The sequence below is a fragment of the Puntigrus tetrazona genome, chromosome 14 (genome assembly GCF_018831695.1).
Source record: "Puntigrus tetrazona isolate hp1 chromosome 14, ASM1883169v1, whole genome shotgun sequence".
NCBI classification, from domain to species: Eukaryota; Metazoa; Chordata; class Actinopteri; order Cypriniformes; family Cyprinidae; genus Puntigrus; species Puntigrus tetrazona.
Window position 1 is genome coordinate 22,504,885 of NC_056712.1, and position 17,020 is coordinate 22,521,904.

Below are 17,020 nucleotides of genomic sequence, written 5' to 3' on the forward strand. Positions count from 1 at the left end.
GCTAGTCATCAGGTAAATTGGTTAAACAATGATGTGACTTGAAACCGGTGATGTCAACAGGTGACCGTAATTATGATTTGGTACAAAAGCAGACAGGTCTAGTCTTTTAAGATGAAAGATGGGCAGAGGATCGCCAGTTTGCCAACAAATACGTGAGAAGATTATTGAAGCGTTTAAAAACGATGTTCATCAAGGAACGATAGGAAGACATTTGGGTATTTCACCTTCAACAGTGCCTAACGTGAGTGAAAGATTCAGGAATCTGGAGGAATTTCAGAGCGTAAAGGACAAGGGTGCAAGCCTAAGCAGAACAACCGTGATCTCAGATCCCTCAGGCGGCACTGCATCCAGAATCGTCGATGTCACCACATGGGCTCAGGACTATTTTGGCAAACCTTTGTCAGGTACCGCAATATATAGTTACATCCACAAATGCCAGGTAAAACCGTACTGTGCCAAAAGGAAGCCCTACGTTAACAATGCCCTTTGCAAAAGTAACTTGCACTTCTGCGTTGGCACCATTAATGTACACAGAGATTTTGGAGCACGATATGCTGCCCCATGTGCATATTTCAACAAGATAATCCAAAAGCACATTCTGCACACATTACAAAGTCCTGGCTGCGGAGGAAGAGGATGCAGGTACTTGACTGGCCTGTCTGCAGTCCCGACCTGTGTCCAATAGAGAATGTGTGGGGCGCATTTTGAAGACTTGTTTGCAGCAAGAATGCAAGAAATTACACCTGAAACTCTTCATCACTTGGTGTCTTCGGTCCCTAAACATCTTTGTGTAAAAAGGAATGGCAACATTAGGTAAAATCTTTACTGTTCCAACTTTCCAAAATGGGAATAAGTTTTGTGTGTGTGTATATATATATATATATATATATATATATATATATATATATATATATATATATATATATATATATATATATATATATATTATAATTTATTATATTTTTTAACCAAAGAACTTTTAAAAATTTGTAACTTTAAAGGTGATTTTCTAAATATTTAGATTTCTTGCATCCTCAGATTTTCCCATCCCAACAATCCATACATCTATGGAAAGCTTATGATATACAAATCTCAATTTAAATAAATTGTTTTGCGGTTCTAGGTTAGTTACCTCAAAGATTCCAAAAAAGGCAATACATCGTTAAGTCATATATTAAATGGTAGAGAGAATATAAGAACTGCTAGAGGGTCTGTTAGAAACCCCTGCGGATGATGGATTGCTTTTCGTTCAGACGTGAGAAATATGTTATGCTAATGTTAGTCACAGCTGATTTATTTTCACAAACAAATACCGCCCGGTCTGAACCTCGACCTAAAGTGGTGAAAAACGCATCGTTTGTGAATATATGCCAAAGGTCACCGCAGTCTGGGATGACGACAGCTCAGGAGGATGCATCAGTTCTGCGGCATTAGGACCTCGCGCTCCTCTTCCTCAGAAGAGAGGAGGGCGTATGCCGGCACGGGCTGAGAGTCAAATAGGCTGACATTCGAGAACAACTCAACGAGTGTGCTGGGGGTGGCAAGAGCGATGCGAGGGCAAGGCTGGAGCTGAGCCTGCGAGACACAGCTAGGAAATCCGTCAAACCGAGCTCACTTGGTCGCCAAAGAAAGCCTGACGTTCTACAGTAAGCGTTCGAAGGACGAGAGACCATGTCGGTGCTGGCTTTGCAAGAATACGAATTCGAGAGGCAATTCAATGAAGATGAAGCCATTCGATGGATGCAGGAGAACTGGTACAGTAGCTCTGATGCATGATAAATAAGATGGAGCATTGTAATCACAGCTATGATGCCCACAAAGCCGTTCGTCAGATAGTGTGTAGCCCTCTGCACTGACTGACTAGCATATTAAACATCTGAACAATGCATTAAGCCGAACGCTTAAAAACCGTCGGGGGACTCTTGAAAGTCACTGGCAGGTACCATCCAGACCACGATGCACAGTGCGATTTTTTTTCTTCCCCCCCGAGACCCAAACATCGCGCTCTATTTAATAACACGAGCGATCTACGTGCAGTAAGCGATGCTATATTTGAAGCATCGCTGCACTCTAATTAGATTCAAAGCCTATTCAAGGTGATGCTCTGCTTGTGTCCTTCTTGGTATTTGTAACTTTCGTCTTCCACGATGCCGCGCGGGTTCGGATCTTGCGCGAACCTTTATTTGAAAAACGCGATTTTTCGCAAACGAAACCGAATGCGAGTTTCAAAGCGGCGTTGATCCAGGTTAAATAGAGCTTGCCCAAAGTAGCTATGTCCGATTCGGAGAGATTCATTCTGTTAGAGTCGGATCTTTCGAATAAATCGGTCGAACCGATTCACAAAGCTGGTTTAAAAAGATTTGACTAAAGGTACAAGCAGCAGAAACGTTACTATCAACATGTGTTGCCGACTTGATTTGATCACAGTTACGCACACAAAATTACATCAATAAACGCTATTAATAAAAAAATAAAAATGTTGGCTATAAACGCGAATGTATATAGAAAATGATACTGTTTTATTGGTACGTTAGAGTAGGCTACACCGGTTTGTCAGGGACCACGTGGTGACAATCACGCCATGACGTAAAAGATTTGTTTTGAACCTTTTTTAAACGATTCGTTCAAAAGAACCGATTCGCGGAAATGAATCGGACTTCCCCATCACCAGCTTAAATCCTAGCATAGCCCACAATCTCTGTAGCAAAATGTGAACGCCATAATACACATAATCATATAGAACCTTGGACGTAAATTACACTGGATACATGAAGACGTGTAACGTTAGGGTCTTTGTAAAATCTTTTTATATTTACATGGCATGTGCGTTATTCTGTAGTTAATATGAGAAATCATCGGTGGTTTGTATGCATTTGCCAGGTTCTCCTGCTTGGCAACAGTAGCGCTTGTTTAAAGCATCTGATGGTAACGTCAACACTATTACTCGCAGTGGCTCAATTTCACGCTTTTGTAATTATGTAGCGAGTTTAGAGACGGTGAAGTGAGGCTGGTGTAGAATTCATAGCGGCTAACCAATGGGATACGGTTGTTGATGTCTGCTGACACACATTTGACCAATCACGTTTCCGCGTCACTGTGCCGACTTCTCGGGGTTGCTTGCATCACATCTATCATCTTGTGTCCTCTTGTGTGGAGAAACACCTTCTGTCTCGAACATCGTATGTTTGGTTTAAAATTAGTTTATTTCAGCCTGTCTGTTTCTGAATACAGGGTCTTGTGATTTGTTTTGATATAAAAGGCATAGGTAGCCCAAACACTTCTTTATTAGTCATTATTTAGCCTACGCTCAAAACATTTTTCATATACCTACTTTTTTTTTTTTCTCCATAGATGAAAAATGATTTCAGGCAGACTGACAAACTCCACCATTTCAAAGATGAAGCAATAATGAATTGTAACGGTCAATCTGCCTGACCCATCTTTTTTTTTTTGTTTCACGGAATAAAGTCGTGCCAGTACGAGTAGTAAATGAAGACAAGTGTTCCATGTTTTAATGAACTATGACTGTAAGACTAAAATAAATAAAGACCAAATAACATTTATAGACTGGCACCTGACACACAAATTCAACTGATTAAATCATGCAACGGAAGTTTTTAATGTCAATTTAGCACAAGCTTGTAACCACGGTTACAATTATTTAGTTAACTTACAACCATCACAAGTTCTTTGGTTTTGTAATACTTCATTGTAGTCATAACTTTATGAGTAGAATTATGATAATGGACCTTTCTCTTATCTATTTTTTTTTAGCTCTTCCACCTTTTAATTTTATTCATCTCCTTGCTACAACCATTCTTTTTTATAAATCGGTTATATTTTAATATCATTTCTATATAAGAATTCTACAACCCAAGTCTTTGCCAGTGGTCATTCATCAGAGGGAGGGGATGAACAAAGGGGTTAAATACCAATTAGCTGTACTGTTACTCAGCGTTTTCAGGACTATAGATCAGCCTGGCAATTCAAGGCTAATGCATAGATACAGAGACTAAACATTTGCTTGAAAAGCATTTTTCAGAACCGCTCCCCTGTTCTGAGGCTCATGTCTCTGCTTTAATAACCCAACGCTCTGCTCTGTGATGAATGACTGCAACACCGCAGGATCCTTTCGTACGTCTTCCTGATGATCAGGGAAACAGAATGTCAGCTTTGATAAACAATTCCTGAATTATTAATGCTAGGCAAGCACAGGTGTTTCAACACAGACCTCGGAGTTTCCTGAACGTCTCTGAGATGAAAAGATCCTTTATATGAACAAATAAGAGTAAATATGTGAGCATGTGAATCGATTGATGCAATACAGAGTTAGGTATAATTATCACCCGATCGTTCAAAGCACCCTGTGTTTTCATGGGGAAGGAAGCTTTTAAAATTCGACAGATATAGAAGTACTCAACACTGCAGAGAAGCGCCTTGTGAAAATACATAGCAATTTTTATTTTATTTTTTTTTTCAGTGTTTTCAAATATCTTACTCCGACAGGTACTTCTGCATTTCAGCAGCTGTGCCGGTGCTCAGATATTCAATATATGTAGCAATAAACATGTACATACATTTTACAGGTCATGTATGTGTTATGAAAATCATGACTTAAAAATAGCTCATTAATATTTGACATTGCAGAGTCATACCTGCTTGCCATTAAAAAAAAAAAAAGAAATTTATATATATATATATATATATATATATATATATATATATATATATATATATATATATATATATATATATATATATATATATATATATATTTTTTTTTTTATATATATTTGCTGATATTTGTTTTTGACTGGCAAAATTGCCAGCGAAGATCAATAAGACAGAGCTGCAATAGCTTATGCAATGCGCCACGTTTCGTGCTGGTCTGGTTTGACCAGAGAGAATTAGCCTCTGGTTGTGAAGATAGCCACAGGTCATCTCTAATCTGGGTGTATTTTTAACCTCTATCCTCACAATACTACAGTGCCCAAAAGTTTCTTTAATGAGCTCTCATTGTAAGAATCTGTCTCTCAAAATACAGACACAAGCAGACAGGAGGTACAAAAATACTGTGGATAAATAAAAGTCGACTGAATTCTGCACAGTCTGCCAGGTTTACATAATAGAGACACATAGTAGAGTTTCCTGGCACCACAAACCGTTGTCCCTGCAATAAATGTTACTTAATGCAATCTTATGAATGCAGACAGTCACTTTACTACACGACTGGCCTTGAGAGATTATGTTTTTATAAATAAGATTTGCTTTTTCTTCCTTCTTTCTACTGACACGTCTAAAAGGTCTTTGACAGAACTTAAAGCCTTTGCCACTCACCACAACTAGAGGCGCTTGACAAAAAATGAATTTCAAAATTTGACCTCTGAAAGAGCAGTCACCTTGTTTCTATTTTCAATGTGAGTAGCCCCGAAGAAGACGCTGCATTTGATGTTGGGAGAGGGTAGTAGAGAAAAACAAATACCTCTGGCTAAAGCCCTTTCCACCATGTCACAAATTATAACATCAGCCTTCTGTTTGTTTAGCCTCATCCATGTTATCGCAGTCAGATCTCAGCCAGAAACTGGTTAGCTAGAAAAAGACTAATTTAAACACACATACATATATATAAAATAGTTTTATTTTTCTGCTAAAAATTAGTAATTCATCCTTTAATGTGAAAATAAATAAATAGTGAAAATGATGTAATCTTCAGGCCATCTAAGATGTAAATAAGTTGCCCACCGATCCTCTATGGTGAATGGGTGCCGTCAAAATGCATGTCCAAACTTCTGATAAAAACATTTCAATAATCCACATGACTTCAGCCCATCAGGTTAACATAAAAAAAAGCTTCTTTCCAAAACACTCTGAAAAGGTCTTTCCACATTAAAATCCACCAATATGTGCATTTTGGTTGGTTTTCACTTGTAAATGTTAATTGATCTGTGGACAGAAATTCAACTTATTCATTGGAGAAAACAATATTAGAATATTAATTAGCCAGAAGCAGTGTTAAAACATTTAACTTGTCTCTTCACAAGCCATTAATTGATAGACTGGAGTCGTGTAGATTACTTGTGAATTATCATCATGTTTTTATCAGCTGTTTGGACTCTCATTTTGACGGCACCCATTCACTGCAGAGGATCCATTGGTGAGCAAGTGATGTAATGCTAAGTTATTACAAATATGTTTTAACGTAGAAACAAACTCATCTACATATTAAATTTCACCCCTCTTAATCATTAATTTATGGCAGAACTGTTTTTGGCATCTTTTATTCCATAGCAGTTTTTTTTTTAATTTACGGCAGAAAAAATCTTTTAACATGGAATTAAAAACAAAACGTGTTCGCGTGTCCTTATGTCAAGGTTTTGCTCTGACAGAAACCCGTTTCTGTGCTTGTACAGTTAATTCTACCATCCTGCACTTTTCCGACATTGTGCTGCGTTCGGATAAAATTCACTGAATGTAGCAGAACAGATTCTGCTACCGTCATTAGTCTAAAACTGCTATTAAGCTGCAAAATCTGTTTATTTAGCGGCTCTAAATGACTTGGGAAGCACTTCTAGCCTAAACAGCTTGAGCCAGATGTGAGTCCTTGCAGGTAGCTTCACCATCAGTCTTTGTCCACTGCAGGTTTAATGCTCTCAGCTGGAAAACAAAATGAGAACGTAGACAAAAACCGCAGATGAAGAAGTCAAGGACTTGATGGTCTTGCAATACATAGACCTACTTATTGAAAGTTGATGACGCAGGCCCTGAATCTATTCGGACTATATATATATATATATATATATATATATATATATATATATATATATATATATATATATATATGTTGCTTAGGATATTTCTGTCTTACTACCTTTTTTTTGCATTATACGAAACCTCCGGTAGCTCTGCTTTATCAACATTGTAGCAAGGCCAGATGTGAATATTCCCTCGCACTGCCGTTGGTCGGTACACTGGATGGTATAAAACAGGGCTTTACAGCATCCGTGCGGCGTATGCCACTTGCTCCATTACTCCTCTAGCAGGATATTTGAAATCCCCCCCAAAACATGTCTCCAGATAAAGGCGCTAATAAAAAAGGGAGAGATACTGGTTTGTCATTCACTGCAGCACAGCTCAAAAACCCATCTGAACATCAAGCTTCTTAAAATGAATCGCCTTGCACGTTTCAACCTGGCTGTTTCTTCCCTTCTTCGCTGCATCCAGAGCCGGTCAATATATCGAATTGCTTATTTTTGCTTCTGTGCATCTGAAAAGTATATTAATATTACATCTCAAAGATTTTAAATAGGCAACAATGGTTGGTAAAAAAACCAAAAAACATCTGTAATTGAAGAGGCATAGTGCATATCAAAACAATACAATAAAAAACCCAGCCCTAGTTGCATCAAACGCTCGTTTTTGGCACGATACATAATGGCATACAAACACAGAAGTTGGATTACCATTAGCAGCATCTTTCTGCCAGCTGTTTTCTCAAGTACACGCCTGCTGCTAGCTGGCACTGTAAAGAATGTGTCTGTTAGTGTGAGCAATCACACCCAGTGCATTTCACTGATTTGTAACCAGAAACAAGAGTTCAGTCATCCAATAAAACTGATAAATTGGTCCAATAAAATACGTGAATACTGCTGCAGCCTCCCTTTGTACACAAAGAACAATGCAATGACAAGTCAAGGTTGGGAGGGGGCTGTATTCACAGAATGGACTCGCTGTTCTGAGCAGAGTGAGGTCAGTGTTTCTCACATCCAGTAGGCAGAAAATGAAAATGATGCTCAGCATGCCTTCACAACCTACATCCTACTCTTCTTCACACAAACTCTATAGAGGTCATGTGTAACAAAAAACCCAGACCCAAACAAACTCCTAAGCATAAAAAAAGACATGTAGCACTACTTCTTCTGCATGAAGTTTAGATTTCATTTGATGTATTATTTGAATTCTGTTGAACAGAGGAATCGTTTAAGACTTTACCTGTGCAAAAAGGGTAATTAAAACCCAGAGGAACCTCTGGGGCTCCTCGTTCATTGATTTGACTGTAGTTCTTGGAAACAGAACACACATCATTCTAGAAATTATACCGGCAGAGAGAGACGTGCCCCAGTTTTGGCTCCGAATGCCAGCTGGATGCTGGACTGGCAAAGCTCCCATCTGGTTGACTTTTTCCATTAACCAAAAACAAAAAAACTAAAAATGTCTGTCATCATTAATTCAAGTTTATGTTTTAATAGGCAAGTGAAACTTCGAGAGCCTGATTCTGACAGCATCAATTGGGCATTATTTGATAATGTTTACTTTATGGTTAATTTGGTGCCTAAAAACAATTGGATTTTTGTTTGTTCATTTATTATTATATGCCATTGTAGTTTAATTTGGGAGCATGATATCAAAATGAGTGGAGCGATGAAATCTCCTGTTGGAATTGGCTACTCAAATTTTATATTGTAACAATGTTTGGTTTTATATATTAGTACCCTTGAACATAATTTTGTCATTGTATGTTTAACAGATATACTTCCTGCAGAGATTTCCTAACAGTTTCACCAGAAACCAGAATGTTTTCTTTTCAATTCAGATTACCTCATTTCTGTTTTCAAAAAAGACATGGAATAGGCCTTAAGGAAACAAATTTATTTTTATTAAATTAGATTTAGGTGGATCAGAATGCCCTCAAAATTGAATTAGACTGCATGGTGGATATTTCCAGCTACCATATAAATGCAGTACAGAGCTGCCAGATATTAGAGATCCTAAAAGCATCACAAGCTGTCAAAATAAGCCCAATAAGCTGTTTGTGATGAAAAGCTCCAACAACAGTTTATTTCATTTTGGCAACAGATAAGTGATAAATATAGGATTTAAGAAACAGTGGCGTATTTATGTAATGTTTTATGCATTTGGACAACCAAATGGATTACATTCGGAGTTGTATATATCTAAAAATCTTAATGCATCCTATTTGTTTTTTTACAGAGTACACACTATAGCCCAGTATGCAAATTTTTAAGACTGGAATTACGAGATGCTGGTGCTTTTTTAAAAGCTACATAACTGCTGCATAATGTAATCAGAATAGTCACTGGACCAGTTTGCAGTTGGTTCTTTCACCGTAGTCTGTAAATTTGACTATGTAATATGAAGGATGCCGGATTTCATTCAAAACATGGCACAGTTTAGGAAGAAAAAGAAAGAAAGAAAATGCTGTGCTCTTGAATTAAAGTTTAGTTTTTTTCTCTCTTGGAATTGAATATTTATTGATTAAAAAGCTATTTATACTGTTGCAAAAGATTTTTATTTAAAATAAATATTTTGAACATTATATTCATCAAAGGCTTATCAGGGTATATCAGGGCTTTCACAAAATATTGAAAACAAGACATGTTTTTGAGAAGAAGGTCTGCATATTATAGAATGATTTCTGAAGAATATTGTGACACCGACGACTCGAGTAATGGCTAAAGCAATCTTTTATACAAAATCATTACAAAATTGTAAATTCAGCAAAATGACTAGAAATTTAAATAGTTTTTTGACAATCTTTTTTCATTCCTTACAGGAAGAAGTCCTTCCTTTTCTCTGCGCTCTATGCTGCCTGCATACTTGGTGGACGGCATGTAATGAAACAAAGGGAGAAGTTTGAATTGAGGAAACCTTTAGTACTATGGTCTTTAACACTTGCAGCCTTCAGGTAAATATGTCTATATGAAAACAGATCATAGATCGTGCATGCAAATGTTTAAGGGTGTATCTATGGGTGTTACATGCATTCATCCATTTGCCTACAGCACCTGTTAATGCTAAAACATATTTGCTTAACACACTGCAGCGCTACGAGTGATGGAAATTAAAATGTAACGTAAAATAACAACAAGTAAAAGTAATAGCCCATGTAGGCCATTATTCATAGAGACAGGCCTATTTTTGAAGCTTTAACGGCACATCAGATCAGATATTCAATAGTAGTGCAAGATTATAGACAGATTACAGCTCAGAATGAAAAGACACTGTAGTGAATACTGTGCATTTATAAACTGTTTCATGTTTTAGCAGATTAATGGTGTGCATTATAGCCAGAAAAACAAGCCCCTTCCTCGTTCCAAGTTACTTCATAAAGACCTGCATATATGGTACATAAGAGGCCTGCATATAATTTCATATTGAGCTTGCACCTTAACATGTAACATCTAACTTAATATAACATCCTTCACTCTTCTATGTGTGGAGATCAACACTATAGTGACTGTTGAAAGGTGGTGAGACAGACTACATCGCACTTCCAGGTTTATCACATGATCCGGCCTTTGGCAGCCACTATAAGAAACCTAAAACTGGAACCTGAGTGCCAAGTAACTGCCCAGCCACACAATGTCAAGTTTCAATAAATAAGCACACCCAATTAAAATAAAGCATCGTTAGCCTTAGTAGTAAAGCTATGAGTCCTAACAGTTAAATAAAGCATATACAATTTTGGATCTGATTTAAAGAGTCTCTTTTGTTTTGTTGCACATCCTTCTTCAGTATATTCGGTGCCATCAGAACTGGAGGCTACATGATGAACATCTTGATGACCAAAGGCCTAAAGCAGTCAGTGTGTGATCAGAGTTTCTACAATGGACCAGTCAGCAAGTTTTGGGCCTATGCTTTTGTCCTCAGCAAGGCACCTGAACTAGGTAAGAATTATATATCCCATTTTATTTCAGTTTCACAGGTTATGATTTAAGCTATTTTATACATTTGTTTGTAAGCAGGAATGCACAATGTATCGGTGTTGTACCTGCTAATAGTTTTTCGAACTAAATCTTCTTGTGCGTCAATTAATTATTTTTTTAAATCATTAAATTGCTACATGAAGCCTTTACAAAATCAATATAAACAGCATATAAAATGCATATAACAGTATTCATTAGCAGCATGTAAAGGGTTGGTGGAGCTGGAAAATAATTGAAAGAATTTTAATACCAATACATGCTTTAAAAAAGTAGAAATTTCAATACCACAAAACTGGGTACCATAAACCTGAAAACAAAGAAAAAAAATCAAGTTTAAAAAACGTTAAAGACGTTCTTCCTCTTCTGTGTAGCTTGCTCCAGTGACAAAGCACTACTGAGAAGCCTAGTGTTCATCTGCATGAATATAATTGGTTGTGAAAGCATAACAGAATTTGTTAGCATGAACCTTGAAGCATAACCCCAAGTCTAGAGATCTAGGATAGTGGATCTATTTTCCGCCTGCCTGGGCCTATTGTGTATGCTATGTCCTGCCGGTTAGTAGGCTACCAGGCCTATTGTAGAGACAAGAAAAAAAAGGCAGCACTGAGACAATGTGAGGACCCTTAATATCCCTCCTAAGCACAGGTCAAGCATAACGAGTCATGATGTCCCGTTTAATGATGTACAGCAGGAAGCATACCAACATATATAGACTTCTGACCAGCTGCACTTGCCCTCTGATATTAATTTGGCTTACTTGGAACAATTGTAATGACCATTTTCAAAACCCAAAGAGAAACACTAAGCAAAACATCCTTCATTTACACAAACCAAACAATTACGAAATATTTTTCTCTCTATCCTCTACCTAAATCTCTCTCTCAATAAGTCCCTTGCTCTTATCCTTTCAGGAGACACACTGTTCATCGTCTTACGGAAGCAAAAGCTGATTTTCCTGCACTGGTATCATCACATCACAGTTTTGCTTTATTCCTGGTACTCCTACAAGGACATGGTGGCTGGCGGAGGCTGGTTCATGACCATGAACTATCTGGTGCATGCCGTCATGTATTCTTACTACGCTCTTCGGGCCGCCGGCTTCAAAATCTCTCGCAAGTTTGCCATGTTCATCACCCTGACGCAGATCACCCAGATGGTGATGGGCTGCGTGGTCAACTACCTGGTGTATTCGTGGATGCAGCAAGGTCAAGAGTGCCCGTCCCACGTTCAGAACATTGTGTGGTCGTCCCTCATGTACCTCAGCTACTTTGTGCTCTTCTGCCAGTTCTTCTTCGAAGCCTACATCACCAAGACCAAATCCAATGCAGCCAAGAAAAACCAATAAATCAAGAAAATGATTTAAAAAAAAAAAATTAATCAAGGAGAGGTGGGGAAAAACTAAACGGACCAATGATTGGTAGTGGATGGATGGATGAGTCTTTACAGTTAGGGCTTATGAACTTGCAGAAGAAAGACCATGAGGGGCAACTATCAAAGCTTGTGCATACTGTACTACTAACGTATAGAGATAAACCTCCCCGCAACTAGGGAAGCTCTATCGAGCTGCACTGAGAAATCATTACGATTATATCAGTTGAACAAAAAAAAAAGTGTGTCTTTATGTAATGTTTATGTGCCCAATACAATTCTCTGTATTAAAAAAAAAAAAAAAAGAAAAAAAAGTGTATAGATTAAAAAACAAACAAACAAAAAAAAAGGATGCAAAATAAATTAAAAGTCGTCGTCAAAATGGACTGGGACATTTTGAGAAAGGAACTTGTATGGATAGAATTAATATTTGTGTGGTTATGTCTAATAATTAAATGTTACTGTTGCATTTTTATTTTTATTGATTAGATAGATTGTGTACGGTAGTTTTGTACGAAAGCCATGTCAATGGAAGACTGGTAAATGTTGAGCTAAAAATGCCACAGTGTGTTCCGTGTTCAGCGTCGCAGCACCAAAATTCTCTCAGGTCTTAAAAAGTTTTCCATTTGAGGTTCATATCATTTTAGAAAAAAAAGAAAACGAAACAAAAAGGCAAAATAGTCAAGGTAGTCAAGGTAGTCAAATAGGCCTGAAATGTTAATGGCATTGGATTACTCATACACAAGCAACCACACAAGAAAAATTAATAAATAAATGAAAGGGGAAGGGTAAAAAAAGACCAATGAAGGCCATTTTGAGAGGACACTGGGGCTAAATGATCATCAGAACACCTGAGGCCCTTGTGGAGTATGAATCATCGGACCTCTCCGAATCTGTATTTGTTCTGACCTCTGAAAGGCCTGGTCTTCTTCTCATGGCTTAAGGTCATCATTACTGTATTACCATCCATTCCAAATGCAGACAGCAAGGACCATGAAGTCAGGCATACTTAAACAAAAAGTCTATATCACTGTAACAAATCTGAATAATCTCTGTCACTGAATGGTGTCCATTGTGCTCTTGTGCATTTGCACTGTATACATGTAAAGCATCTATAGACGATTTTAACAAAGAGCCAAGAGTGCTGAAATAACAATGTGTCTGTGTTTTTCATTCGCTTTCTCCTTGTTTATCCTGGTAGGACTGCGTGAGAGATTCTTTCTGGTGCATATTTTGCTCTCGACTCTGCAGGAAGGAGATCTGAACCGTCACTCTCGCTGTGAACAGGCTCAGCAACATGCCAGATGGGAGCACTACTGCCTCAGCCACAGTGACATAAGGCATAAGTTCAGACTGCCCTGGTTTCTGAAGCAGAATGTTATGTGGTGGAGCAGTAAAAGTGTGACAGAAATTACGACCGACTGACATTTTAAACCATACGGTAATAAAAAGTGTGTTGACGCTACTATGAAATTGCACTGATCAGAGGTCAAAGGCCAGTTGAAATCTGACACTACAGCGTACGTCATATGTCGTCATATTTGGATGGAAATCTTTAGATGATGTAACTACAGGAGATAAAGTGCAATGAAATACTGCCTGTTGGCAATGGATAAAATGGACCAAAGTTTCTGATCAATAGATTTCAAGTCAGTTTGTTAAGCGTTTCCACTACTTAACCTCTAAAAGCTTGTATTCTAAACAGATTACAAAACTTCATTAACATTATACACGGCTGTTATACTAAAATATTATTTCAATGTTTTGCCTAACTCTAGATGTCTATGAAATTCCTACCAGCAAGTGTTGGTTTTAACGACTCAAGAACATAAATTTACGGTAGCACTGGATTTATTTAATAAAAGTATATATTAATAACTTGATTATTTTCTTGGTTTTTTTTGGCATTATGCATTATTTTTAGACATGGGTTCTCAACCAGGCAACTCACTAAAGGGCCTCAGCACTTATAAGCTTACAGACTTCGCCTCAGGCAAAGCGGAGCGCTGAGGTCAAAAAGGTTTGGCATTTTAAATGAGCAAAACAAAACACCAGACAAATATAGCTACCAATGCATCAAAATCATCCACCTTATACAAGTCGCAGCAAAAAATATACCTAATCAACCAATTTAGTGACACAACAAGGGTATTTTGATCAACTTGGTGTGCTTGAAACTGTGCATTAGTGCAGAGGTATTTAGATTTGGAAATCATTTCAACATACTGAAACCCACAAGAGGTTCCACATGAGTGATCGGGTTCCTTTACAGTTTACTTTCCTGTTAAGCCAATGCATATGTGTTGCTTCTGAAACAAGAAAAACTGGTGAGAAAGTACAACAAAACATGGCTAACGTGATGAAAGTTTAGCCCTTCGGGACTGTTTGCGTTCATTTAACCTAAATGAATGCGAACTGAACACAGTAGGAAATTACTTAAAAACGATAAAGAAAATCAAGCTGTGAAAAATGTTCCGTCTAGATAGACATTACATATATTAAACAATGCTTCCACGGATAATAATGTTCTCTAAAGTCTAGATCGAGTGACATCGCCAACCGAGATATTTCATTTGTGACATCCAGAATGCGTATTTCATTCTCATCTTTGCATTTCAGTCACGTGTATGGCAATAAACTTGATTTGACTCACTCACTGCCCTATGAAGAATGCCACAAAAAGCCTTAGGTCAGATGTGCCATGCTCTGTCTAGCTCACAAAATATCAGTTATCATTTTGAAAGGTCAAAGACTCCACAGACTGCGTAGCATGTCAGTCAGGACTGGTAAAGGTTTGAAATTGTATTACTTCCAGATATTTGTGCGTAATTATTAATAAACAACTGCAATTAAAAAGAAAATACAAAATCTGCAAATTCAAAAGGCTTGCGTATAAATAAAAAAGAAAGACTAGCTGATCTCATATATACTTTAAAAAGGGTACGTATGTTCAGAATGGAATACTAGCCGACTACTTTATAATAAGTGTGTACTTTATATTACCTAATACATATTAAAAATAGGCTAAATGAAAGGAGAGGTCATTTTAAGGACACTGCATTGTGAAATTGTACATTTAGCATAGAGTGTACACCCTATAAAATATATTCAACAACAGTATGAATAATAACTATAATCAGCCATATCACAAAAGACAAAATATATTTATCCAAATAAAAAGCCATTTCCAAGAGACGCGATAACACAAACACAAGAACGGTCCTCTTAAATGTACTTGTAGCCTACAGCATAAACCTTCAGACAATAAACAACTATTATTTCACAAAGACATTTTTAAAGTCCGTGTCATAACCCCCATATTCATACTTGCTAAAAGACTTGGACTTTCAAAACGACTAAAAAGTAGGACGCAACACAAATCACCATCATTACAAACAAACAGCAAAAGCAACAAATAAAACATGCAACTTTAAACGATGTCAGTCACAAAAGCCGTAGGTATTATCTTTTAACCGCGTTGTGAGACGGTTTATAGAAAACCTGGATGGGAGGACACGATAAGAGCGCCGAACAAACACGTGTTTCACGGCCTACCTGTTCCACATGTTCCTCGACGCTCTAAGGACCGTTAACACCTGCAGCCGCGAGCTCGCGCCACCTCTTCAACGGTGCTGTTTGACAGCGCCCCCTACTGGACAGGTGATACCCACGCAAACTCTAATTAGAGCTAATACTACAGACACGAATGTTTAAAAAAATATTTTTCATTGTAGCGCTTTATTGGTCGATACAAAGGTTATGGATGCAAGATGTAAACGCAGTAAGTGAATCTATATTAATATGTATATGTTAATTGGTGTGGACTGCATTTCATCTGTTTTTACAGAAATCACAGTATATTATATATGTTTTTTTGTTGATTAGTTTTAACATATTTGTTTATATATTTCTATTGCAAACATATTTATCTCCATTTCCAATGTGGCCTGAATTACAGCCACAGTAATGCAATACGTTTTTATTCATACCTGGATAATGACTTAAATGTGAACTTAATAATCAGAAATCCCCTCATCAGCAATGTAAAAACAAGTTTCTAGTTCTTCTCAAAATAGTTTTATTTTACAAAAAACGTTGAAGTGGTTGTCAGTAACCAAAACCTTTTGCATAATGCATAAATCTCATAAAATGACAAAGCACGCTTTTAAGTTACTATATTGAATTTGTGACAATAACCTTGTATTTTTAGATTACATACATCTATACAACGCATTAGCCATATATCCTAAATGAGCTCGAACACGACACGGCACTCTTCTCAGAATCCCCAGCTCACCACAATACTCTGCGGTCCGTCCGACAGCTCTATTAGGGGACTGACGAGCATCCTCGTCGATAGAATTGAGACTTAAGCACATGTGCCTGTGCCCAAATTCATGCATTATCCCTTGAGCTAAATCTACTCAAAGCCTAGCAAGGCAGCACGGCTCTGGGCAGGTCACAGGCCACAAGGGCGCTGCACTGACCTGGAGGATCAACAACAAAGCCTTTGAGTGGGCATCTAATGCCTTATTTAGTCTCCTCATCTGTGCACCTTTTGGGATCTTCACAGACCAACTGCTCCCCTGCCTGATGGGAGGGAAAAGGATGGGGAAATAAGAATGCTGAAAGCGGGACACTGATCCACGGTCGCAGGCCAACCGCAAACACCTTTGTTCACACACTTTTCCTCTCTCTCTCTCCGTCTTTCTCTTCCACTCTCAGGTGGATTAGCTCTCTCATCCTTTGATCCCCCCTTTTTAATTCCCTACAGCTGAGAGAGGGAGTGTGGCCAGATTGTTTCAGATCCTAATTCACATTTTGTCAGTTGGAAAAAAGTGGGAAAGCACGGCTCTTTCCAGGACATACTGAAATTGTAATGTTAGAAGGGATAGCTCACTCAGAAATGTAGGAAACGCATCGGTGTT

The 17,020-nt window shown here is 37.8% G+C and overlaps 1 protein-coding gene across 2 annotated transcripts; it reads left to right on the forward strand.

Moving 5' to 3' along the window:
- The first annotated feature begins 1,448 nt into the window (after positions 1 to 1,448).
- On the forward strand, positions 1,449 to 13,975 carry elovl6 (ELOVL fatty acid elongase 6). Of its 2 annotated transcripts, XM_043257832.1 has the most exons (5): positions 1,449 to 1,754; positions 9,572 to 9,703; positions 10,063 to 10,142; positions 10,534 to 10,685; positions 11,636 to 13,975. In XM_043257832.1, exons 2-5 carry the CDS (start codon positions 9,677 to 9,679, stop codon positions 12,067 to 12,069), a joined length of 693 nt encoding a protein of 230 aa, XP_043113767.1. In that variant the 5' UTR covers positions 1,449 to 1,754; positions 9,572 to 9,676; the 3' UTR covers positions 12,070 to 13,975. The 2 variants fall into 2 exon arrangements, with proteins under 2 accessions (XP_043113767.1, XP_043113766.1); XM_043257831.1 differs by lacking the exon at positions 10,063 to 10,142 and having other exon boundaries at positions 1,455 to 1,754.
- Positions 13,976 to 17,020: the final 3,045 nt, after the last annotated feature.